General features: G+C 57.9%; 1 protein-coding gene across 6 annotated transcripts in view; it reads right to left on the bottom strand.

The window, feature by feature from the left end:
- Positions 1–654: 654 nt before the first annotated feature.
- The window catches only part of TNPO3 (transportin 3), a 43,373-nt gene continuing 18,045 nt past the window's right edge, over positions 655–25,982 (bottom strand). The window contains exons 5-22 of one of the 6 annotated variants that reach the window (XM_074166400.1): positions 24,689–24,832; positions 21,181–21,356; positions 17,759–17,897; positions 15,382–15,528; positions 14,925–15,032; positions 14,437–14,528; positions 12,956–13,095; positions 12,258–12,449; positions 10,490–10,581; positions 9,518–9,594; positions 9,115–9,175; positions 8,412–8,552; positions 3,533–3,649; positions 2,861–2,955; positions 2,601–2,757; positions 2,023–2,190; positions 1,778–1,890; positions 655–1,053 (exon numbers count right to left, since the gene is read on the bottom strand). In XM_074166400.1, the coding sequence (XP_074022501.1) occupies positions 993–1,053; positions 1,778–1,890; positions 2,023–2,190; positions 2,601–2,757; positions 2,861–2,955; positions 3,533–3,649; positions 8,412–8,552; positions 9,115–9,175; positions 9,518–9,594; positions 10,490–10,581; positions 12,258–12,449; positions 12,956–13,095; positions 14,437–14,528; positions 14,925–15,032; positions 15,382–15,528; positions 17,759–17,897; positions 21,181–21,356; positions 24,689–24,832 (2,220 nt within the window). In that variant the 3' untranslated portion in view covers positions 655–992. The remainder of the gene's footprint in view (positions 1,054–1,777; positions 1,891–2,022; positions 2,191–2,600; positions 2,758–2,860; positions 2,956–3,532; positions 3,650–8,411; positions 8,553–9,114; positions 9,176–9,517; positions 9,595–10,489; positions 10,582–12,257; positions 12,450–12,955; positions 13,096–14,436; positions 14,529–14,924; positions 15,033–15,381; positions 15,529–17,758; positions 17,898–21,180; positions 21,357–24,688; positions 24,833–25,982) is intronic. The other 5 variants (XM_074166416.1, XM_074166440.1, XM_074166407.1 and 2 more) reach the window with 5 other exon arrangements.

Here is a 25,982-nt window from a genome sequence, read left to right as displayed (position 1 = left end):
GGGGGGGCGTTAATTTATATATATTTTTTTTTCCCAGTTTTTGGTGGTTTTTTATTATTCTCGTGCTGGTTACACCCCCCCCCCCCTCGGTGGGACCCCACACGCGCCCCCCCCCCCCCATCCCATCCCCCCCCCTCCACTCCCTCCTTCCCCTCTCCCCCCCCCAGCTCCAAAAACCAGAGAAACCCCCCCCCCCAAAACCCCCAAATTTTTTTAAAAAAAAAAAACAAACTTAAAAAAAAAAGGAGAAAAAGCAAAAAAAAAAAGAAATTATATATAAATGTGGGTGCGTCCTTCCCGGGGGGGGGGACACACACACACACACGCGGTGGCTGGATGGATTTACCCCCCCCCCCCCCCCCCCCGTCACCCCCTGTCCCCCCCCCCCCCACTTTCCTGAAATCATTTTTATTCTCATTTCTTTTATTTTTATTGGTTTTTTTTTTTTTTTTCTTGTCGTTTTGTTTTATTTTCTCTCCGTTTCACAGAAAGTTTTTTAAACTTCGCCCTCGGGGGGGGGGGGGGGGAGGGAATTTGGGGGGAGGGGGGGGGAATTTTTTTTGGGGGGGGGGGGGGGGGCGAGTTTCTCTGCCGGGAAATCCCTTTTCCTCCCCGTTTTGGGCTTCTTTTCTATTGTTGTTGTTGTTGTTTTTGGGGGGGGGGGGGGGGTTGACACACACACACACACACAGCCCCCCCCCCTCGTCGGGTTGTTGTCGTGCGTGTCCCCCCCCCTGGGTGACAACCCTGGGCCCCCCTCCCCGGGGGGGGGGGTCACACACACACACACACACACACACACACACACACACGAGCTTCGTTTATTCCGCCCCCCCCCCCCCCATCTTCTAATTAAAAGATGTTTTTTCCTGGGGGGGGGGGGGAAGGGGGCAGAGGGGTCTCTCCTGGCCCCCCCCCCTCCCCCCCCCAAAGGTGGCGGTGTCACCGGTGTCACCGCGGGGCAGGGTGAGGGTCCCCCCCCCCCTCCGGAGCTATCGGAAGAGGCGGGTGAAGTCCCTCAGGGCCCAACAGACTTGTTTACATTCCTCGGCGCTGCAAGGCAAAGGGTGGGGGGACATCAGGAGGTGACACCACGGGGTGACACCACGGGGTGACATCACGGGGGGGGTGACACCACGGGGGGGTGATACCAGGAGGACCTTCGGGAAGCGGGCACCCAACCATGGGGAGCAGGAAGCGGGAGGACAGAGGGTTGGGGGGGGGGGCTCTTGAGATGTTGGGGCAACCGTGGGGCTTGGTGGCCACCTGGATTGTCCCCAAGAGGGGACAGCGGAGTGGCACCGTGGAAGGTGGTTGGGTGGAAGGAGCCGGCTGGTCCTGGGGACAAGCCGTGGTCTCCCAAACTCTGGCTCTGAAACGGAGGGTGAAGGAGCATTTGGGGGTCGAGCAGTTGACCCAGAGATGGAGGGGACATCAGGAGGGGTAGGACCTGGCCACAGGTGACTCAGAAGGACAATGGTGAAGAGCAGAACCACCCACTGGGTGGTGGCAGAGGCAGAACGCACCCTCCAGAGCCTGGTTGTCCCCACCCACGGGGACGGGGACCAACCAGGGTGACACCTCAGCACCTTCCTTGGCTGGAGGTGACATCCCACCAGCTCTGGTGGAGCCGCTCTGGGGCTGCTGGTGGCCAAACCCTGGCGAGCAGAAGGTCGGATGGAGCCTCAGAGGCCACCAGGGTGCAAAGAGGGAGAGACCCTTGTCACCGTCACCGTCCCGGCCGCTTGTCACTGCCGCGGGACCTGTCCCCACTCACCTGGTGACCTGCTTGTGGAAGTCCGTCAGCTGTTTGTGTGTGACCTGGATGGCTCCTCCCGTGGTTTCCTTTGGTAGACCCTTCAGCGAGTTCTCCAGCCAACGACAGAAGGTCTGCCAGGGGACACAGAGAGGGGACAAACTCAGGATGCGGAGCCGAACCCACCTCCCTGGCTTTGGGGACACCCCCCATCACCACCTCTGATGTCATTTCTGGAGGGGGTGTCACCCCCGTCCCCTTCTCACCGGCCGGTCGATCTGCATGATCTCCCAGAGGACCTCGGCGACGTCGGGCAGGGTGTAGGGCGGGAGGCAGAAGCAGCACGTGTGGAGCAGCTGGTTGACCAGTTGCTGGCCCAGTTGGTTCATCACCTGGTTGATGAGCTCCTTCCGCACCTCAAAGTCCTCCTCGTGCTGCGGGAGGAAGGAGAAGGGGTTTGAGGAACACCTGGGGACGGGGACACGCTGCTCCTCCCTCGGGTGGTGGCTTGGAGGGACAGCCCTCGTGGGGGACAACGGTGACAAATGCCAATAAGGATGGTGTCCCCCCAAATTCCTGCTCTGGGGAAACCCTCCAGCTCTGGGGCCACCAACACCAGAAGGACATGGACCTGCTGGAGCAGGGCCAGAGGAGGCCACGGAGATGCTCCAAGGGGCTGGAGAAACTGTGGATGCTCCACCCCTGGAGGTGGACGGGGCTTGGAGCAACCACTTGGTCTGGTGGAAGAAGGTTGGACTAGATGGTCTTTGAAGGTCCCTTCCAACCCTAAACCGTCCTAAGAACCACCACCACCCCCCAGGAACGTCCCCGCGGGGTCACTCACGTCGTTGGCCACCCCGGTGTGGATGAGATCGCGCAGGAACTTCATGACGCTGCAGTTGGCGTCCCGGTGATCCAGGGTGGTGGCCGCGATGGCCCACTGCAGGATGGGGATCATCACCTGGCTGCGGAGCAAGGTGACGGGGCTGCGCTGGATGAACCTGGACGATGGACAGACGGACAGACGGACGTTACCGGCGCTGGCCTGGCTTCCCCTGGGGTTGGGGTGTCAGGAGAAGGTGACAGGAGAACGGCGGCGGGTACCTGGCTGCCAGTCGGAAGAGGTCGTCCACGGTGTCCGGGTGGTTCTGAAGGCCGTTGGGCTGCTCCAGGAGTTGGAAGGTGGGGATGCAAAGGGCCTGGGAGAAGGGGCGGGGCATTCGTTAGTAATTAACTATAATTAAACCTCGAGGGCTGGGTCCAGTTTTGGGTCGCTCAAGACAGGAAGGACATTATGGGACTGGAGCGTGGCCAGAGCTGGTGAGCTCTGGAGAAGGAGGAAGGTCTGGAGAACTTCTGAGGGAGCTGGGGTTGTTCAGCCTGGAGAAAAGGAGGCTGAGGGGAGACCTTCTCGCTCTCTCCAACTCCCTGAAAGGAGGGGGCAACCGGGGGGGGTCGGTCTCTTCTCCTGAGGAACAAGAGGAAACGGCCTCAAGTTGCTCCAGGGGAGGTTCAGGATGGAGATTGGGAAAAATATCTTCCTGGAAAGGGTTGTGAAGCCTTGGCAGAAGCTGCCCAGGGCAGTGGTGGAGTCCCCATCCCTGGAGGGACCCAAAAGCCGGGCAGACGTGGTGCTGAGGGACGTGGGTCAGTGGTGGCTTTTGGCAGTGTTGGGTTGACGGTTGGACTCGATTCATCTAGAAGATCTTTTCCAACCCAAAGGAGCCCGTCATTGAGACCCGGGAGACCCGGACCCGCCGTCGCCGGGGGTCTCACCTGCAGCATGTCCAGCAGGCCCTGCCGGCAGCCCTCCTCCATGCCGTACTCGTCCACCAGGATGCTGCCCAGGTAGAGGAAGCAGGAGTGCTGGTGCGCCCGGTAGACGTTCACCATCTGCAGGGAGACACGCGACCCCCTGGGACCCTCGGCACATCCCCTGTCCCCACCCAGAGCTTCCCCCTCTCCGGTCCCCCAAGGGGCTGGGGACATCCTGAAGGACTCGCTCGGCGAGAACATCTCCCTGTGGTGGCTCCTAGAGCCCAAGGCAGCTTCCCATCCTCCTGTCGCTCGGTGGGAGCACCGAGAAGAGCACGGGCCACCAAACGTGACCTATTCCAGGTGTCCAGGGGCCACCCAACGTCACCTCTTCGAGTAGCCCAGGGGCCACCTGATATCCTCTCTTTGAGACCAGGGGCCACCTAATGTCACCTCTTCCAGGAGACCAAGGGCTACGCAACGTCACCTCTTGGAAGGGTCCAGGGGCCACCTAATGTCACCTCTTCAAGTCACAGGGGCAAACCAACGTCACCTCTTGGAGACCAGGGGCCACCCAACGTCACCTCTTCAAGTCACAGGGGACTCCTAACGTCACCTTTTCGTGGAGTTCAGGGGCCACCTAACGTCACCTCTTGGAGGAGTCCAGAGGCCACCTAATGTCACCTCTTGGAGGAGTCCAGAGGCCACCTAACACCTTTTTGTGGAGTCCAGGGGCCCCCTAAGACCTCTTGGACGAGTCCAGGGCCCACCTAATACCTCTTTGAGGATTCCAGAGGCTACCTAGCACCTTTCGGTGGAGTCCAGGGCCCACCTAACACCTCTTGCAGGAGTTCAGGGGCCACCTAACACCTCTTGGAGGACTCCAGAGGCCACCTAACACCTTTTCATGGAGTCCAGGAGCCTCCTAAGACCTCTTGGAGGAGTCCAGGAGCCTCCTAAGACCTCTTGGAGGAGTCCAGGAGCCTCCTAAGACCTCTTGGAGGAGTCCAGGGGCCACCTAACACTTTTCATGGAGCCCAGGGACCACCTAACCCCTCTTGGAGGACTCCAGAGGCTACCTAGCACCTTTTCATGGAGTCCAGGAGCCTCCTAGGACCTCTTGGAGGAGTCCAGGGGCCACCTAACACTTTTCATGGAGCCCAGGGGCCACCTAACCCCTCTTGGAGGACTCCAGAGGCCACCTAACACTTTTCATGGAGTCCAGGGGCCACCTAACCCCTCTTGGAGGACTCCAGAGGCCACCTAACACCTTTTCATGGAGTCCAGGGGCCTCCTAAGTCCTCTTGGAGGAGTCCAGGAGCCTCCTAAGACCTCTTGGAGGAGTCCAGGGGCCACCTAACACTTTCCTGTGGAGTCCAGGGGCCACCTAACCCCTCTTGGAGGAGTCCAGAGGCCACCTAACACTTTTCATGGAGTCCAGGGGCCACCTAACCCCTCTTGGAGGACTCCAGAGGCCACCTAACACCTTTTCATGGAGTCCAGGGGCCTCCTAAGTCCTCTTGGAGGAGTCCAGGAGCCTCCTAAGACCTCTTGGAGGAGTCCAGGGGCCACCTAACACTTTCCTGTGGAGTCCAGGGGCCACCTAACCCCTCTTGGAGGACTCCAGAGGCCACCTAGCACCTTTTCACGGAGTTCAGGGGCCACCTAACACTTTTCATGGAGTCCAGGGGCCACCTAACCCCTCTTGGAGGACTCCAGAGGCTACCTAGCACCTTTTCATGGAGTCCAGGGGCCACCTAACCCCTCTTGGAGGGGTCTAGGGCCCACCTAATACCTCTTGGAGGACTCCAGAGGCCACCTAACACCTTTTTGTGGAGTCCAGGGGCCACCTAACACCTCTTGGAGGAGTCCAGGGGCCACCTAACACTTTCCTGTGGAGTCCAGGGGCCACCTAACCCCTCTTGGAGGGGTCCAGGGCCCACGTAATACCTCTTGGAGGACTCCAGAGGCCACCTAACACCTTTTCATGGAGTCCAGGGGCCTCCTAAGACCTCTTGGAGGAGTCCAGGAGCCTCCTAACACTTTTCAAGGAGTCCAGGGGCCACCTAACCCCTCTTGGAGGACTCCAGAGGTTACCTAGCGCCTTTTCATGGAGTCCAGGAGCCTCCTAAGACCTCTTGGAGGAGTCCAGGAGCCTCCTAAGACCTCTTGGAGGAGTCCAGGGGCCACCTAACACTTTTCATGGAGCCCAGGGGCCACCTAACCCCTCTTGGAGGGGTCTAGGGCCCACCTAATACCTCTTGGAGGACTCCAGAGGCCACCTAACACCTTTTCATGGAGTCCAGGAGCCTCCTAAGACCTCTTGGAGGAGTCCAGGAGCCTCCTAACACTTTTCATGGAGCCCAGGGACCACCTAACCCCACTTGGAGGACTCCAGAGGCCACCTAGCACCTTTTCATGGAGTCCAGGGGCCTCCTAAGTCCTCTTGGAGGAGTCCAGGAGCCTCCTAAGACCTCTTGGAGGAGTCCAGGGGCCACCTAACACTTTTCATGGAGCCCAGGGGCCACCTAACCCCTCTTGGAGGGGTCTAGGGCCCACCTAATACCTATTGGAGGACTCCAGAGGCCACCTAGCACCTTTTCATGGAGTCCAGGAGCCTCCTAAGACCTCTTGGAGGAGTCCAGGAGCCTCCTAACGCCTTTTCACGGAGTCCAGGGGCCACCTAACACTTTTCATGGAGCCCAGGGGCCACCTAACCCCTCTTGGAGGGGTCTAGGGCCCACCTAATACCTCTTGGAGGACTCCAGAGGCCACCTAACACCTTTTCATGGAGTCCAGGAGCCTCCTAAGACCTCTTGGAGGAGTCCAGGAGCCTCCTAACACTTTTCATGGAGCCCAGGGACCACCTAACCCCTCTTGGAGGACTCCAGAGGCCACCTAGCACCTTTTCATGGAGTCCAGGGGCCTCCTAAGTCCTCTTGGAGGAGTCCAGGGGCCTCCTAAGACCTCTTGGAGGAGTCCAGGAGCCTCCTAAGACCTCTTGGAGGAGTCCAGGGGCCACCTAACACTTTTCATGGAGCCCAGGGGCCACCTAACCCCTCTTGGAGGGGTCTAGGGCCCACCTAATACCTCTTGGAGGACTCCAGAGGCCACCTAACACCTTTTCATGGAGTCCAGGAGCCTCCTAAGACCTCTTGGAGGAGTCCAGGAGCCTCCTAACACTTTTCATGGAGCCCAGGGACCACCTAACCCCTCTTGGAGGACTCCAGAGGCCACCTAGCACCTTTTCATGGAGTCCAGGGGCCTCCTAAGTCCTCTTGGAGGAGTCCAGGAGCCTCCTAAGACCTCTTGGAGGAGTCCAGGAGCCTCCTAAGACCTCTTGGAGGAGTCCAGGAGCCTCCTAACACTTTTCATGGAGTCCAGGGGCCACCTAACCCCTCTTGGAGGACTCCAGAGGTTACCTAGCGCCTTTTCATGGAGTCCAGGAGCCTCCTAAGACCTCTTGGAGGAGTCCAGGAGCCTCCTAAGACCTCTTGGAGGAGTCCAGGGGCCACCTAACACTTTTCATGGAGCCCAGGGGCCACCTAACCCCTCTTGGAGGGGTCTAGGGCCCACCTAATACCTCTTGGAGGACTCCAGAGGCCACCTAACACCTTTTCATGGAGTCCAGGAGCCTCCTAAGACCTCTTGGAGGAGTCCAGGAGCCTCCTAACACTTTTCATGGAGCCCAGGGACCACCTAACCCCACTTGGAGGACTCCAGAGGCCACCTAGCACCTTTTCATGGAGTCCAGGGGCCTCCTAAGTCCTCTTGGAGGAGTCCAGGAGCCTCCTAAGACCTCTTGGAGGAGTCCAGGGGCCACCTAACACTTTTCATGGAGCCCAGGGGCCACCTAACCCCTCTTGGAGGGGTCTAGGGCCCACCTAATACCTATTGGAGGACTCCAGAGGCCACCTAGCACCTTTTCATGGAGTCCAGGAGCCTCCTAAGACCTCTTGGAGGAGTCCAGGAGCCTCCTAACGCCTTTTCACGGAGTCCAGGGGCCACCTAACACTTTTCATGGAGCCCAGGGACCACCTAACCCCTCTTGGAGGACTCCAGAGGCCACCTAGCACCTTTTCATGGAGTCCAGGAGCCTCCTAGGACCTCTTGTAGGAGTCCAGGAGCCTCCTAACACTTTTCATGGAGTCCAGGGGCCACCTAACCCCTCTTGGAGGACTCCAGAGGTTACCTAGCGCCTTTTCATGGAGTCCAGGGGCCTCCTAAGACCTCTTGGAGGAGTCCAGGAGCCTCCTAACACTTCTTGGAGGAGTCCAGGAGCCTCCTAACACTTTTCATGGAGCCCAGGGGCCACCTAACCCCTCTTGGAGGACTCCAGAGGCCACCTAACACCTTTTCATGGAGTCCAGGGGCCTCCTAAGTCCTCTTGGAGGAGTCCAGGAGCCTCCTAAGACCTCTTGGAGGAGTCCAGGGGCCACCTAACACTTTCCTGTGGAGTCCAGGGGCCACCTAACCCCTCTTGGAGGACTCCAGAGGTTACCTAGCGCCTTTTCATGGAGTCCAGGGGCCTCCTAAGACCTCTTGGAGGAGTCCAGGAGCCTCCTAACGCCTTTTCACGGAGTCCAGGGGCCACCTAACACTTTTCATGGAGCCCAGGGACCACCTAACCCCTCTTGGAGGACTCCAGAGGCCACCTAACACTTTTCATGGAGTCCAGGGGCCACCTAACCCCTCTTGGAGGACTCCAGAGGCCACCTAACACCTTTTCATGGAGTCCAGGGGCCTCCTAAGTCCTCTTGGAGGAGTCCAGGGGCCTCCTAAGACCTCTTGGAGGAGTCCAGGAGCCTCCTAACGCTTTTCATGGAGCCCAGGGGCCACCTAACCCCTCTTGGAGGTTTCCAGGGCCCACCCGAGGTGACGCTCGTGCCGCCGGCGGTACCTGGGTGACGAGTGGCTGCAGCAGCGCGGCGGAGCCCTTGCCCACGCAGCGGACGGCGAAGCGCAGGCAGCGGCAGCAGCGCTCCACGATGCGGTTATCGGCACTGTGTTTGTTCAGGGTCTCCGACAGCACGGGCCAGATCTGGGGAGTGGTGGTGGTGGTGGTGGGGGGGGACACACACGACACATGACACACACAGGGGTTAACCCCCAAACTGTGTGTGTGGGGGGACACACACAGCTCACACACACACACACCCCCCCCGTCCCTTCACAGACGCCACTCGGGTCCCCCCAAAACAAGAGGCACCCGCTTTTAGGACCCATAAATTAACTTTATAAAAGGGGGGGGGGGAAGAGCTCGGGGGGGGGGGGTGGGGTGGGGGGTTGACACCCCTCCCAGTTCCAGGGCAGGTTGGGGGGGGGGGCACCAGGACAGAGAAACCATGGGACATTTCCAGAGCCCCTCTCTCCCCCCTTTTTTTTTTCCAGGGATTTGAAGACCCAAATTCCCACCCCCCAACCACATCACTCCCTGCTTCCAGGAGGGGGGGGGGGGGCGGGAGTCCTGGTTACCCCCCCCCCCCCAACAGCTCCTCTCCCCCAGGGCTGGGAATGACACCACCCCCCCCCTCCTCTCTTATCCATTCCCCCCCCCTCGCCCCCCTCCCAAGAAATTCCTTCCCCCCAAATCCCCCACCTACTTCCTGAATGACTTTTTGGCACGGATGGATCTGCCCGTTTTCTACGATGGGGTTGGTGTGTCTGCGAGAAGCGGAGAAGGGGCAAAAGGATCATTATTATATTTTATTATTATCATTTTTTTCCCTTTCTTTTTTTTACTAAACAGTCCGGTTTTGTGGTTTAAAAGTGAGAAAAGGGGGGGGGAGGGAGGGTTGGAACCCCGAGGCTGCGGAAAAGGGGAGCAGAGAGGGGCCGGGGAGCCTGGAATTGGGTGAAGCAGCGGCTCCGGCTCGTTCCTCTCGGGGTCGGGGCTAAACGAGCCCTCGCTAATTGGGTTTTGAGCCTCGCTCCGCTCCCCCCCCCCCCCGCCAAGGTGAGCAGCTCCGAGCCACGAAACCCACCCCCCTCCCACCCCCCCCTCACCTAAATATGACGGCGAGTCGATCCAGGGGCACGGTGGGGTCTGAGGAGAGGCCGTTGCTTGGCTCCTGAGAGAGCAGCTGGAAAACGAGGAGGAAAAAATAATAATAATTAAAAACAATGGGATTTCGGGAGCGCAGGCAGCCCCGATTCCCGAAGAAAACTCGGGACCGGGAAAGTCCCAGAGGTTGGACCCCCAAAACAAGCAGAACCTCCACCTCCCCCCCGAAACACAGCAGGGATCTCCCCCAAAGGTTGTGCCGGGGGGGGGGGAGTCCCACACGCACGGAGGCAACTCCCAAAACCCAGAGGGGGCTTCTCTTTTCATCCCCCCCCCACCCCCGATCCTGGCTCAAAGGGGTCTCGGGAGGACCCGAGGTGGAAGAGGAGCATGGACAGGGGTGAGGGCTGCTCAGGGGAGCTTCCAGAACCCTCCAGACCCTCTTCCAGACCCTCTCGTTCGGCTACGGGTCACCCTGGAGAGACAAGGGGGGGGACACGACGCGCACGTCCCTTTCTGGAGGCTGCCCTCCCTCGTCCTGTCACCCTCCGAGATCTCTGCCCTTCCCTCGTCCCGGATCTGCACGGAAAGGTCAACTGCGGCCACCACGGCTTTGGGGACAACCAGAAGGTGACCTTCTGGGGCCACCTGCCCCACGGGGAAGTCGAGCTCCCACGTTCTCCATCCCGGAGCTGGCCACCTTCGAGGTGGGTTCAGGGAGGTTTTTTGGCTCCTGCCCACATAAAACTGATTTTTGGGGACCGTTTCCTTCCCGTTGAAGCCACTCCACGCTCCTCCAGCCAGGAGGGACCTCGGGCACAAGGTCCTGGACTCCTCTGCCGTTAGAGGACACCGCAGCAGATCGAGCCACCGGGCAGAGATGGAGCCGTCGGGCAGCTCGGTGGCCTCCCACCTGTCCCCACTCCAAACCAGTGAGGGAGGAGCAGGTTGACCCAGCTCCGACTGGGACATACCTTCTTCAGCGCCATCACCTGCACGGCGCAGAGCTCGCTGAGGCATTCCGCGATCTTCTCCAAGGGCAGCCGGGCCAGGACCAGAGCCGTCCCTGGAAGACAAAAGAGGGGGAACATGTTGAGGGAGCACGTGGAGCGTTGGTGGCACCACCCCTGGGGACAAGGCGGGGACCAGGAGATGGTTCTCCACAGCTTGGTCAAACCCTTTGGTCAAAGCAGACGCCAAAATACTTCCTGAGGGGCGGGAAGGAGGAAGGAATGTCGGCGTCCGGATGATCCGAAGGCAGAGGGGACGCATCTGGGGACACCCCAGCGTGTCCCCCGCAGCGTCCTCGGCCCTGCCCAGCAGCACCAGAAGGTCCGAGGAAGTTTTTAGAGGTTTGGGAAGCACTGGGATCCATTGGGAATCTCTAAGGGAGGACACGAGTCCTGCACCTCCCCGGCTGAAGGGACACACGATGCCCAAGGGCTCAGCGACTGCAGGCTGGAGCTGAGAAACTACATTCTCGTGCCCCAAACTGTCTCTAAAATGGCAAACACTCGCCATTTTCCACCCCGTGCAGCCCATTCCCACGTGCTGGGACACCACACTGACCAGCTGCTAACTGGGCTGTGAGCGTTTCAACTGTTTCCTTCCCAAATTTCAACTTCAGAGCAGGGCTAGCAATAGCTTAGAAACCCAGGAAGGATCTTTTCCTCCCTCCTGCCCCAAGCGAGCTCTTGAGGGCCACCCAGAGGGACCGGGACAGGCTGGAGAAGTGGGTCCCTGTGACCCTCACGGGGTTCAACAAGGCCAAGGGCAGGGTCCCGTCCCTGGGTGGGGGCAGCCCCCGGTCCCAGCCCAGGCTGGGGATGGAGGGATGGGGAGCAGCCCTGCCCAGAAGGGCTTGGGGGGGACACGGAGGTGTTGGAGCGGGGCCAGAGGAGGCCACGGAGATGCTGGGAGGGCTGGAGCCCCTCTGCTGGGAGGACAGGCTGAGAGAGTTGGGGGGGTTCAGCCTGGAGAATCATAGAATCATAGAATCGTCCAGGTTGGAAGAGACCCTTGGGATCATCGAGTCCAACCATCTACCCTACTCTACAAAGTTCTCCCCTACACCATATCCCCCAACACCACATCTAAACGGCTCTTAAACACATCCAGGGATGGTGACTCGACCCCCTCCCTGGGCAGCCTGTTCCAATGCCCGACCACTCTTTCTGTGAAAAATTCTTTCCTAATGTCCAGTCTAAACCTACCCTGCTGGAGCTTGAAGCCGTTCCCTCTCGTTCTGTCATTAATTACCTGTGAGAAGAGACCAGCACCAACCTCTCTACAGTGTCCTTTCACGTAGTTGTAGAGAGTGATGAGGTCTCCCCTCAGCCTCCTCTTCCTCAGACTAAACAGTCCCAGCTCCTTCAACCGCTCTTCATAGGATTTGTTTTCCAGGCCCTTCACCAGCTTCGTTGCCCTCCTCTGCACTCGCTCCAGCACCTCGATATCTCTCTTGGATTGAGGTGCCCAAAACTGGACACGATACTCCAGGTGTGGCCTCACCAGTGCTGAGTACAGGGGCACAATCACCTCCCTACTTCTGCTGGCCACGCTATTTCTAACACAAGCCAGGATGCCGTTGGCTTTCTTGGCCACCTGGGCACACTGCCGGCTCAAGAAGAGAGCCGAAGAGAGAAGAGAAGGCTCCGGGGAGACCTTGGAGCCCCTTCCAGTCCCTCAAGGCGGGGGGGGGCTCCAGGAGAGATGGGAGGGGGACTCTTGATCCGTACTCACCCTTGAGGAGCCCCACGGCAGCCTCTGGAGAGAGCGTGAAGGAGTCGAGGGAGCGGGCTATCTCCAGCAGCCCGTTGAAGTGCTGGGCCATGTGGTCCCGACACACCGAGCAGATGTTGTGGATGGCTTTGGCCGCCGCCGAGGCCAGTCGCCGGTCACACAGACCCTTCATCAAATAACCCAGCACGGGATCTGCGCGGGAGAAAAACGGGGTGAGGCGGGGGGGGGGGTGTCCCAAGGGCCGGGGCAGGGGGGTGGCGTGTCCGGCATCGGCAGGGCAGGAGAAGGGAAATTCAGGCTGAGAGAGTTGGGGGGGTTCAGCCTGGAGAAGAGAAGGCTCCGGGGAGACCTTGGAGCCTCTTCCAGTCCCTAATTAGGGCTCCAGGAAAGCTGGGGAGGGACTCTGGATGAGGGAGGGGAGCCACAGGAGGAGGGGGAAGGGTTTGACACTGAAAGAGGGGAGATGGAGCTGAGATGTGGGGAAGAAGTTCTTTGCTGTGAGGGTGGTGAGAGCCTGGCCCAGGTTGCCCAGAGAAGCTGTGGCTGCCCCATCCCTGGAGGGGTTCAAGGCCAGGTTGGAGGGGGCTTGGAGCAACCTGCTCTGGTGGGAGGTGTCCCTGCCCAGGGCAGGGGGGTTGGAAGAAGATGATCTTTAAGGTCCCTTCCAACCCAACCCAGTCTGTGATTGTGTGACTCACCCAGGAACTGGGGGTTTCTGTCCACCACCTCGCTCATCTCTCCCACCAGCTCGATGCTGGTGTAGCGGACGGCGGTGTGCACCGTCTCGGGCAGTCGGACCACCCCCTCCAGCACCTCCACCAACGTCGGGTTGTTCTCCCTGCAGGGAAACAAAAAAAGCAGCCAAGTTTAACCCCACGGCGCGTCCCAGCCTGTTTCCACCAAGCAACCGGTTTAACTGGACACGATGGAGACTCTGGTGTCGCTCAGGATCAGCCGGGCAAACCCCGCGGAGGAGCTGGGACCCGCGGCAGCCTCCGGCTCCAGCAAAGAGAGGAGAAGGAACTCGGTATCTCCATCAAAGCACAAGAACAAAGCTAATTAAAGCCAGAGGAGCCTGTTCCCAGTGTGGGAACTGGGCAAGTCCCCAGTCCAGGATGGTGGCGGGGCTCGGGCTCGCCCGGCACCGCTTGCCCCAGCCCAGCACGAGGCGAGGAGCCAAGGGGCAAGTGAGAATTTCACGGGACGCTCCGACTCCCCCCCCCCCGAGCTCCAGCGGCACAAGGCCACGGGAGGCCGGAGCTCTCGGAAAAACAAAGCAGGAAGAAAAAATGAAGATAAAAACCAGGCAGAGCGGCCCTGACCTGGATAAGGGGAGCCAGGGAGCGTGTGGGGATGGTGGTGGCTCCTCCAGCCCCCCCGGGAAGGGGCAGCCAGTACTCCCAGTGGGGCTGTCCCACCGCGCTGGAGGACGCCCCGCGGATGCTTCCACAACCACTAACGGGGGGAGGAAAAGCGCTTCCAGAAAGGGATTTAACCATCCCCTAAAGATATCCGGAACAACTCCACCCGAAGGTGGAGGGACCTGGACGTGGAAGGATCCCCCCAAATAACCAGCCCAGGCCAAAATGTTTTGATTTCAGGAGATAAAGGGAGGGGAGATGAACTTTTACCCTAATTTTACCCGGGAGAACAAAGTCTGTGGCATTAAAGTCTAATCAGACCAGATAATTGGGAAGATCTTCTTTGGTGTGAGGGTGGTGAGAGCCTGGCCCAGGTTGCCCAGAGAAGCTGTGGCTGCCCCATCCCTGGAGGGGTTCAAGGCCAGGTTGGAGGGGGCTTGGAGCAACCTGATCCAGTTGAAGATGTCCCTTCCCATGGTAGGGAGTTGGACTAAATGGACTTTGAAGGTCCCTTCCAACCCAAACCGTTCCATGATCCTGTGAATATCAGAGACCCGAGAAGGTCCAACTGCTTCACGCACTCCCAGCTCCACCCTGGATCCATATTCCTGGCCAGGAAGAGGAGACCTCGCTCCTCGGGGTGGCTCCATCAGCAAGGGCTGCTGCCCCCCAGGTTCGCTGAGGACTATCTGAAATAAAGCCTGGTTTTTAAATGCTCCTGCCTGGAAAAGCACGTTCCTCGGAATATCCTTAGGATATTCTCGGCGCCTCCACAAAACTCCTGACCCCCTAAGCCCTCAGGGATGGTCCACACTCACTGGTCAACGCTCTTGGCGATGGAGGCCATGATGAAGAGGACGGCTTCCGTCACCTCCCAGGGGGGATTCCCGTCCTTCAGAGTCGCGTAGAGCTGCAAGAAAGAGAAGGGCTCACAGAAGAAGCTGCAAAAAACACAGCTCGGGGTGGGGTGGGGTGGGGGGGGGGAGAGGTGGGGGGCAGGAGGGCAGGAATCCCACCCCGTCACACCTCAAATACCAAGACTCCAGGCACGGACCTGAAGAACCCCCCCCCCCCTCCCAGTTCCACAGACCACCCCGCTATTTTGGGGCCAGAATATCCTTCCCCAAAGTGTGAGAACCTCCCGCTTCTCCCACCAGGGTCCCCACCACCTGCTTCAAGACACGGGCGCCTCCTCAGCACACGAGGAAGACGACGTTGTGTGACCTCCTCCCCGCCCCCAAAGGCCACCAGGGCTTGGGCACAGCGAGGGATGAGGGTGTTCCTCGTGACGCTCCCCAAAACCCACCTGAGCAAAACACTCCACCGACCCCACCAGGAATATGAGGTCTTTCACCAGGTCCGAGACCCGCATCCGGAACTCCCCGAAGTCGTCCGTCTCCTCCGGGACACCCTCCTAAAGGAGAGGAGGGAGAGCGAGGGGGTGAGAAAAATCCCGGCTCCCACAGGTGGGACGAGACAAGGGATTGCGTTTGAGAGGAGGGATGGGTCCTTCCTGCCCTTCTCTCCCCAGGATCAAGCCACCCAAGGGAATTTGAAGGAGAGGGTCATCCCGCAGCCCCCAGAAAGCTCCGTTAGAACAAGAGCCGACTTAAGAGAAGCCATTTTACAGCGGTTTTAATGACTCTCGGTCCTCCCTCTGCCGTTACCGCCGCTGCACAACTCTCACCCGCGGAGCCCCACAGCGCGGGGAGGACGGAGACATCCCACCGCCCCGCCGCCAGCGGAGGGAACAAAGCCCTTACGTGGTCCGAGTCGAGCTGGCAGTGCCTGGCCAGAGCGTGGAGAAGGCGCTGGATGTAGGCTTTGAAGATGCTGTGGATGACGGCATCGTCTGTCTTGTAGAGGTGCTCCCCCAGCCGGTACCAGAAGTTAAATGAAATTTCTACCACCTGGTTAGGAAGAAAAATCCAGCATCTCGTTAGCAACAGAGTGGGGGGGAGGGAGTTGGGTTTTTTTTTGCCCCACCGATGGAGAAACCTTCTCCAGGGGTTGCTGCAGCGTCGGTGGGGCACCACGGGTTCTCCATCGGTGCTGCTTCGTCGTGCCATGGTGGAAGGTGGACGGGTTCCCCCCTTCTCCTCTGTACAATAAGGGATTTGAAAGCCACCCAGTTAATCCCAGAACCCGCCACCGCCAGCCCTCAGGAGGAAAACCTCTCCTCTGCAAAATTAACCTTGAAGCGTTAAGAACCGTCTCTTGCTTCGGAGCGCGGACGTCGCCTCGTCTCACACCGTCACCTCGTCTCACACCGTCACCTCGTCTCACATCACCGTCACCTCGTCTCACATCACCGTCACCTCCTTTCGCATCACATCACCTCGTTTCACGTCACCCCAACCTTGCCCCAAGACGCTCCGGAGGCATTTTGCTGCCACCGTCACCCACCAGAGCCCCACGGGTAGAAGAGTTTCCCCCACCCAGAGACCTTCAAAGAATCATCTGGGTTGGAAGGTGCCTTGGAGATCGAGTGTAACCATCAACCCAACACTGACAAAGCCACCACTAAACCACATCGCTCAGAAAAACGAGTGCAGATTTTTTTTCAGGAGCAGCTGTGGAGTTTCAGTTCCTCCTACGCGCTGCTGGCACAGGCCACGGTCATGCCCAAGGGAGATGGAGCTCAATGGACCTGGAAAGGGGACTAAAGGAGCCACCGAGTCCCAGGTGAGCACCTTGGAGCCCTAATGAAGAGTTGCTCCTCAATTTCCACCACAAACAAGCCCCACCACGGCAGCCATCACTCCTTGGCTAATTCGCCTGATGGTTCCTGATTCTGATGAACTTTCAGGTTCTGGAAGCTTCTGGAAAACCCAGTCCTGGAGAGGACACCGGCTCATCCCAACCCACATCCCATCCATGGCTTCAGTGGTTGCACCCCCATCCTGCTGGGACCTTACACGGGAAGGGAGCATGGCCCAGGACGACCCCTCCGCAAAGGGACCTCACCCACTGAAGGCAGGCACCAATCAGCTGGGGGGTTAATCCATAGAATCATGGAACGGTTTGGGTTGGAAGGGACCTTAAAGATCATCGAGTTCCAACCCCCCTGCCATGGGCAGGGACACCTCCCACCAGACCAGGTTGCTCAAAGCCCCATCCAGCCTGGCCTTGAACCCCTCCAGGGATGGGGCAGCCACAGCTTCCCTGGGCAACCTGTTCCAGTGTCTCACCACCCTCACAGGAAAGAATTTCCTCCTAATATCTAATCTAAATCTCCCCTCTTCCAATTTAAAGCCATCACCCCTTGTCCTGTCACTACATCTCCTGACAAAGAGTCCCTCTCCAGCTCTCCTGGAGGCTCCCTTCAGATATTGGAAGGCTGCTCTGAGGTCTCCCCGGAGCCTTCTCTTCTCCAGGCTGAACAACCCCAGCTCTCTCAGCCTGTCTTCACAGGGGAGGTGCTCCATCCCTCTGATCATCTTCGTGGCCCTCTGCTGGACCCGTTCCAACAGGTCCATGTCCTTCCTGTGTTGAGGACTCCAAAGCTGGAAACAGTATTCCAGGTGGGGTCTCACGAGCACAGAGTAGAGGGGTAAATTAACAGGTTTGGAAGAATCACAGGATGGTTTGGGATGGAAAGGACCTTAAAGACCATCCAGTGCCACCCCTCTGCCCCGGGCAGGGACACCTCCCACCAGAGCAGGTTGCTCCAAGCCCCCTCCAACCTGGCCTTGAACCCCTCCAGGGATGGGGCAGCCACAGCTTCTCTGGGCAACCTGGGCCAGGCTCTCACCACCCTCACAGCAAAGAACTTCTTCCCCACATCTCAGCTCCATCTCCCCTCTTTCAGTGTCAAACCCTTCCCCCTCCTCCTATGGCTCCCCTCCCTCATCCAGAGTCCCTCCCCAGCTTTCCTGGAGCCCCTTTAGGGACTGGAAGGGGCTCCAAGGTCTCCCCAGAGCCTTCTCTTCTCCAGGCTGAACAAGCAAACCCAGAGCAGGCGTCCCAGGGCCAGCAGCTCGGAGGAACCGAAGGTTCCCCACCACGTGGCATGACGAGAGCAAGGTTTTTTGTTTTGTTTTGTTTTGTTTTTCCACTGACTCATCTCCGGCAAAGTGAGATTTGGGTCTTTGGGGACAGGGTGGGGGGCCGGGGGGAAGGCGGGCAGAGCTCCCTCACCTCGTACTGCGGGTGCCCGGCGCAGATGAGCAGCAGCTCCAGGGTCCGTAGGTCACCCAGCCCCTGCCCCGGCGTGCAAACGATTTTATCCAGGAACGTCTCGCACAGCTCGGTGAAAACACGGCAGTAATTGAGCACCCTGGTGAAGAAAGCAGAAAAAAAACCAAAAAACAAAAAAAAAACCACCAAAAAAACCCACAACAAAAAAACCCCACGGGACACAAGTCAGAAAGATCTAAAGATCTTCCAGGGAGATGTGGTCCCAGCAGGTAACGCGCCCCGGGGCCTCCTCGCAGCCCGTGAAATACCAACTTCTGCTTTAACTTTCCATCAGGGGTTGGGAAACACTTAAAATAGGGGAACTTGGCTTTTTTTTTTTCTTTCTTTCTTTTTTTGGTGATGAAATTTTCATACTGGGCCCCCCCCCGCCCCGCCCCAGCACCTGAGAAAACTTCTCTGAACCCGGGGCCGCAAAAAGGGCACAGGGTTGGGAGGCGACAAAACCTCCCAAGACAAGGAGATAAAGCCACCCCAAATCAGGGATTTTGGGGGAGACCAGTGGCTTATCCCGGACCTCTCCCCAAATCCCTTATCAGGGATTTGGGGAGAGGTCCGGGATAAGCCATTGGTCTCGGGGGGGGGGGGGGGGAACCGCTGTGCCTTGAAGCAGAAAGGAGAGGGGGCCACCCCCAGAGCCAAAAAAAACCAAAAAAAACCCAAACAACGGGCCACCGGACCATGTCCTGCAGCTCCACGGATGGTCTTGGGGTCACCAGGGATGGTGACACCTCCACCCCAGCCACCACGGGCGCTGGCCTCCGGCAACGGGGACAGAGGGTCTGGCAAACACAGTTAAAGCAAGTTCCTACCTCATTTTTTCCCAAATGTATGGAATTTGGAAAGAAAGGGGCTAGAAAAGGTACCAGGGGTTCACCATAAATAGACCGGAGCCATCCTGATTTTTCTCAGCGGGAGGAAAGGGAGCAGAGGGGATCCCAGTGTCGGGCAGAAGCTGGTTAAACTGGAAAAAGGGTGGGCGAGGGACAGGCTTTGGGAGAAGAAATACCGGTTTGGTGCCAGGGAGGGTCTAGACCCATAGATTCATAGGTTGGTCCAGGCCAGAAGGGACCTCCAAAGGTCATCTAGTCCGACCTTCCTGCAGTCAGCAGGGACATCTCCAACTAGACGAGGTTGCCCAGGGCCTCGTCGAGCTTCACCTTGAATATCTCAAGGGAAGGGGCCTCAACCACCTCCCTGGGCAACCTGTTCCAGTGTTCCACCACCAGGCTGAACAACCCCAGCTCCCTCAGCCTGTCCTCACAGCAGAGGTGCTCCAACCCCCTGATCATTTTGGTGGCCCTCCTCTGGACCCGCTCCATCAGGTCCATCTCCTTTCTATATTGAGGGCTCCAGACCTGCACACAGTGCTCCAGGTGAGGTCTCACCAGAGCAGAGCAAAGTGGCAGAATCCCCTCTCTGGATCTGCTGGCAACACTTCTTTTGATGCAGCCCAGGATGTGATTGGCCTTCTGGGCTGCGAGAGCACATTGCCTGCTCATGTCCAGCTTCTCCTCCATCAGCACCCCCAAGTCCCTTCCCTCACGGCTGCTTTCCAATACCTCATCCCCCAGTCTGTATTTATCCCGAGGATTGTTTCTTCCCAGGTGCAGGACCCTGCACTTGCTTTTGTTGAACCTCATGAGGTTCACCTGGGCCCACCTCTCCAGCCTGTCCAGGTCCCTCTGGATGACATCCCATCCCTCTGGTGTATCGACAACACCACACAGCTTGGTGTCATCTGCAAACTTGCTGATGGTGCTCTCAATCCCTCTATGTCTTTGATAAAAATGTTAAACAGTACTGGTCCCAGCATGGACCCTTGAGGGACACCACTTGTCACTGCTCTCCATCTGGACTTCAAGCCATTGAGTACCACCCTCTGGGTGCCACCATCCAGCCAATTCCTTATCCACCGAACCGTCCGCCCATCAAATCCGTATCCCTCCAATTTGGCAAGCAGGATGTTGTGAGGAACCGTGTCAAAGGCCTTACTGAAGTCCAGTCCCATCTCGGGACCCATCTCATCTACGTTTGTTCGTTAGCGGCAGCCACAATCAAAAAAAAAAAAAAAAAGGGAGAGGGAGCGCTGAATGGCGCTCAGTGATTAACCAGGGACGCAATAGCTGCGGCGGAAGAAGAACGAAAAACCTCGGAATCGGAGCAAGGAAAAATTGTCCATTTTTGAGGACCTGTGGAGGGGCTCAGCAGAGGGTTAAGGAGAAGAGGCTTGACCCAAAAGACAACATCGGCAGAAGAAAACACCCATCCAGTCCCGTCTCCATGGGGAATAACTGGGCCAGGTACGGACATCTGTAGGGAGGAGGCAGCAGGAGCCACCACAGGTCGCTTCTAAACTCTATTTTAAGGCTGGCAACGCATCAGCTGCACCGGGGGATACTTCCACCGCTGCCAGGAAGACCCAGCACCCCACCGAGCCGAGCCTGGTGACACCCCCACTCTGCCAAAGCCCCCACCCGGGCACAAATCAGCACAGTCAGGACCAGGAAGCTGTTTGTTATAGAATCACAGGATGGTTTGGGTTGGAAGGGACCTTAAAGATCATCTTGTTCCACCCCCTGCCCTGGGCAGGGACACCTCCCACCAGAGCAGGTTGCTCCAAGCCCCCTCCAACCTGGCCTTGAACCCCTCCAGGGATGGGGCAGCCACAGCTTCTCTGGGCAACCTGGGCCAGGCTCTCACCACCCTCACAGCAAAGAACTTCTTCCCCACATCTCAGCTCCATCTCCCCTCTTCCAGTGTCAAACCCTTCCCCCTCCTCCTAGGGCTCCCCTCCCTCATCCAGAGTCCCTCCCCAGCTTTCCTGGAGCCCCCCCCTTTAGGGACTGGAAGGGGCTCCAAGGTCTCCCCGGAGCCTTCTCTTCTCCAGGCTGAACCCCCCCAACTCTCTCAGCCTGTCCTCCCAGCAGAGGGGCTCCAGCCCTCCCAGCATCTCCGTGGCCTCCTCTGGCCCCGCTCCAACAGCTCCATGTCCTTCTGCTGTTGGTGGCCCCAGAGCTGGAGGCAGCACTGGGGGGTTCTCCCCAGAGCGGAGCAGAGGGGCAGAATCCCCCCCCTCGCCCTGCTGGCCACGGGGCTGGGGATGCAGCCCAGGATGGGGTTGGCTTTCTGGGCTACCAGCGCACGTTGCCGGCTCGTGTTGAGCTTCTCACCCACCGACACCCCCAAGTCCTTCTCCTCAGGGCTGCTCTCAATATTGTCACTTGTCATCATTCCAGAAATTTGCATACGAGGCTTCAGAGTGAAGGCAAACACAGCGGATTCCAAAAATAACCACGGAGGGAGACAGGGAATTAATTACCGGCTCCTCGCCCTCCCCGGCGGGCACGGCCGTGGTGACTTACTTGTCCAGGTCCTCGCGGGCCACGGCCATGTGGTAGGCACTCTCCAGGGTGAGGACGCCCTGGAAAAGCTGCAAGGCCAGGGGGAGGTTGGTCTCCACGTTCTCGATGGCGTAGAGGGCCGAGCAGACGCAGTCGGAAGCGGCTTCGTGGAGGTTGGACGACGTCTTGTCCTGTTGCTGCAAGAAAACAAGAGGAAGAGCCCGGTGATGACAGAGGAAACGAGGTGGTAATGGAAAAATTGGTCTTTTGTGGTCCCTGGAATACTTTGTAGAGCTTCTGCAGAGCCACAGCCCCCCACCAACACGTTCCCAACCACCCTCCAAAGCCTCTGCTGCTCCACCAGCGCGGACGCTCAAGGTCAAAGCGGACCCTCCAAGGTGGGATCCCACCGAGTCTTCCTCGGGAGAAGCAACCGCAGGAGGAAAAACCCCAACCGAAATCCATCTGGGAAGGAAATAAGCCATCGTGCTGCTCGTCATCCTGGCTGGGTCATTGAATCCTCAAACATCCCGGCGTTGGAAGGGACCCGTCGGGATCCCCGAGTCCTCGGTGAAGGAGGAGAGGAGGTTTCTCCTGAGCACGTGAAAAATATTTCTCCCTGTGACAGTTTGGGGCTGAAAAAGCAGATTTTGGGTCCCTCCTGGTAGATGTTTGTAGCGGTTGTGCAAGGCTGATTTAACGAGCGCCTTAATGGCCCTGAGTAATTAAGGAGGGAGCAGAGACCGGCATATTAAGGAGGAGGAGGAGGAGGAGAGAGCAAACAGCGAAGGGAACAAAGGAGCAGCCGCTCTGCCCGTGTCCTTTAAAGGAGATCCCAACGCATCTGGAAAACAATCCAAGGTCCCACGCGAAGGCGGAAGGAGGGAGGGAAAAAGGTTCAAAAGTGACATTAACACCACAAAAAGGCTTATAATTTTGGGCTGGAGGAGATGGGTTTCTGCTGCAGCATCGCTCGGGAGCCGGGTCCCTGCAGGAAGATCGTCTGCTCCTTCTCCCACCGACCGGGAGGCCTCATCTGCTTCCGTCGTTAATTAAATCAGCCCCTCGGAGCAAATGCAAATGAGGGATCCCGTCTAACGAGGGGAGGAGGGACAGACAATTGCTGGGTCATGGGTCCGGGGCAGCACAGCCGCAGAAACCTCCCTCCTCCGAGAATTCCTCCCTCCTCTGGGAAGTCCTCCCTCCTCCGGGAATTCCTCCCTCCTCCAGGAATTCCTCCTTTCTCTGGGAATTCCTCCTTTCTCTTTGTCGGCTCCTTGAAGCCACGGGGGGATTCTCCCACCTTCCCCGTTCCGCCAGCCCCTTCCGCTCTCCCGCATCCACACGGGGCCAAAAAAACCCACCCCAAACACCTTCCGTGGGTAATTTTCCAAGGTGAAAAAGTCAGAAAAGGAGCAAAATATTGTTTTATCGAAAATCTGGAAAGAAAACCAAATGAAACCAAAAAAATACCGATTTTTAGTATTAAACAGACGCAGTTTCTTCAACAACAGACAACTTTTAGAGCCAAAGCTCCTCGATTCTTAAAGCCACGAATGTGTTTTGCCCAGAGCCCCATCAAACAATTGGGTTTGAAGCAAGGGCCCCAAATTCTCTCTCTTTTAAAGCCTGCGCCTGCTCCGAAGTAGACCTGGCGCCCGCGGTGGCAACCCATGGACATGGCCAGAAACGGCCATTTCTCAGACGTTAAATCTTTTATTCTGCTCCGAATGTTTCACCGTCACAGAAAAACCAGAACCTGGGTCCTGCCTGCGCTGGAGCTTAATATTGGCTTAATACGGGCTCCAGAATCGGTGATTATTGAATTTCACTGAATTTTTTAGAGTTGGAAGGGACCTCTAGGGATCATCTAGCCCAACCCCCCTGCCAAAGCAGGGTTGCCCAGAGCACATCACTCAGGGCTGCATCCAGGTGGGGCTTGAAGATCTCCAGAGAAGGGGACTCCATGACCTCCCTGGGCAGCCTGTTCCAGGGCTCTGGCACCCTCACTGTGAAGAAGTTTCTCCTCATATTTCAATGGAGCTTCCCATGTTCCAGCTTGTGCCCGTTGCCCCTCGTCCTGTCACTGGGAACCACTGAAAAGAGTCTGGCTCCCTCCTCCTTCAACCCACCCTTGAGATACTTATAAGCGTTGATAAGGTCTCCCCTCAGCCTTCTCTTCTCCAGGCTAAAGAGTCCCAGCTCTCTCAGCCTTTCCTCATAAGGGAGATGCTCCAATCCTTGAATCATCCTCGTTGCCCTTCGCTGGACTCTCTCCAGTAGTTCCCTGTCCCTCTTGAACTGGGGAGCCCAGAACTGGACGCAGTATTCCAGTTGTGGCCTCACCAGTGCAGAGTAGAGGGGGAGAATGACTTCCCTCGACCTACTGGCCACACTCTTCCCTATGCAGCCCAGGATTCCGTTGGCCTTCCTGGCCACAAGAGCACACTGCTTGCTCATTGTCATTTTGCTGTCTACCAGGACTCCCAGATCTTTCTCTTCAGAACTTGTCTCCAGCAGGTCCACACCTGACCTGTATTGGTGCCTGACATTCTTCTTCCCCAGGTGCAGGACCCTACACTTTTCCCTGTTGAACCTCATGAGGTTCTTCCTTGCCCAGCTCTCCAGCCTGTCCAGGTCTCGCTGGATGGCAGCACGGCCCTCCGGGGTGTCAGCCACCCCTCCCAGTTTGGTGTCATCAGTGAACTTGCTGAGGATACACTCGGTCCCCTCGTCCAGGTCACCGATGAATATGTTGAACAGGACTGGACCGAGTATTGACCCCTGGGGGACACCACTGGTTACAGGCCTCCAGCTTGAACCTGCTCCATTAATCGTTACCCTTTGGGTCCTGTCACGCAGCCAGTTCTCAAGCCACCTCACTGTCCCCTCATCCAGCCCACACTTCCCTAGTTTCCCAGTGAGGATTAGTAGAAAAGGTAGAACCAGGAGATTAAATGGCCTTTGGAGTTTTTTTTCGTGATGTGATGGCTGCTGGCGGGGGCAGCAGCGGCTCGGGAGAGAAATCGGAGTCTTTCCCTGTCTGCCCGCGAAGAGGGAAGGGTGCTCACCTCTAAGCACACGTTCTCGGGGTCAAAATAGAAGATAGGCACGAAAAAATAACCCTGAAGAAGCCACGGAGTCTCTTTCCTCCACGGAATAACCAAAAAAAAAACCACATGCACACGCTTTTTTGTTTACTTCTAAAAATTCTGCTGATGCTTTCCCTCCATCAGTCCTGTCCCCACGTCACAAATCCTGAACTGAAGGCCACGCGCACAGGCAGAGGGAGGGAAGCCTCCAAGAGAGCTTCTGGTCCCACCTTGGAGAGACCAGCCAATGCTAGACATTCCTCACGTGTTGTCCCGGGGTAACGGGAAGCAAAGAGACCCGTGGGAGACCATGACTCTGCGCTGCTTCTGCTGCTCTCCCCAGGTCCTCCAAGGAGGACAGAAGGAGGATCATCAAGTGACACCCTCCTGGCACCCAGGGTTCCCCATCACCTCCTTTCCCCAAGAGAAATACTCACCAGCACCTCGAAGAGGAGTGAGAGTAACTTGCTGTTGGCCATGAAGGTGCTGTCCAGGACGCCCAGGTTGAACCAGCTCCCCAAGCACCGGAAGATTTTGATGAGCATCTTCTCATCGTTGCCCGCTTTCTCCACGCACGTCATCTACGGCAGGAGAAGGAAGAACCGCTTAGGACCCCGACTCCCAACGGGCGATTCCACCAGCGTTGGAATTTAGATTGGATATTGGGTTGTGAAGCCTTGGCAGAGGCTGCCCAGGGCAGTGGTGGTCACCATCCCTGGAGGGATTTCAAAGCCGGGCAGACGTGGTGCTGAGGGACATGGGTCAGTGGTGGGTTTTGTCAGTGTTGGGTTGATGGTTGGACTCCATGATCTGAAAGGTCCCTCCCAATGTTGACCATTCTATGATTCTAAGCAAAATAATAAAGAACTTTTGGAAGTTCCTGGAGTCTCTACAATTGGTATCGAGAACTCCTCCACGGCCTACAGCAAAGATGAGGACAAACCTTCTAGCGGGGCCTGTAGGGATAGGAGGAGGGGGAATGGTTTTGAACTGAAAGAGGGGAGATGGAGATGAGATGTGGGGAAGAACTTTGCTGTGAGGGTGGTGAGAGCCTGGCCCAGGTTGCCCAGAGAAGCTGTGGCTGCCCCATCCCTGGAGGGGTACAAGGCCAGGTTGGAGGGGGCTTGGAGCGACCTGCTCTGGTGGGAGGTGTCCCTGCCCCATCCATTGAATAATCCTCACCACATAACAAGCGCTGCCGAAGAGAAGATAGCTCCCCAGGGTTGGACCTACTCAAGGACACCCCCAAGACGCTATCGCAATGTCCTTCCAGTGATGGCCAAACCATTCTGCTGCACAAGAGTGTCCTCACCCAAAACCTAACCCAAGGGGAAGCCCTGACCTCACCACGGTGAGGGAAAGGAGGAATGGAGGGACAGGCAGGACCTGGAGAAGGATCCCAGGACGGGCAGGACCTGGAGGAGGATCCCAGGACGGGTGGAGGGGCAGGACCTAGAGGAGGATCCCAGGACGGGTGGAGGGGCAGGACCTAGAGGAGGATCCCAGGACGGGTGGAGGGGCAGGACCTAGAGGAGGATCCCAGGACGGGTGGAGGGGCAGGACCTAGAGGAGGATCCCAAACCCCCTTCTCCCAGAAGAGAGCCCAGACTGGCCAAGCAATCCTACAAAGGAGATCTTCCAGAGATCCTCACTCCTCGCTTGACAGTTCAGTCCTGAAGGTGGAAGGTCCTACTTTGTCATGGTCCCTGCACAATTTTTTAAAACCCTGCT

The sequence above is a fragment of the Numenius arquata genome, chromosome 2 (assembly GCF_964106895.1).
Source record: "Numenius arquata chromosome 2, bNumArq3.hap1.1, whole genome shotgun sequence".
Taxonomy (NCBI): Eukaryota; Metazoa; Chordata; class Aves; order Charadriiformes; family Scolopacidae; genus Numenius; species Numenius arquata.
Note: the sequence above shows the minus strand (reverse complement) of the source record. Positions and strands in the feature narration are given on the sequence as shown.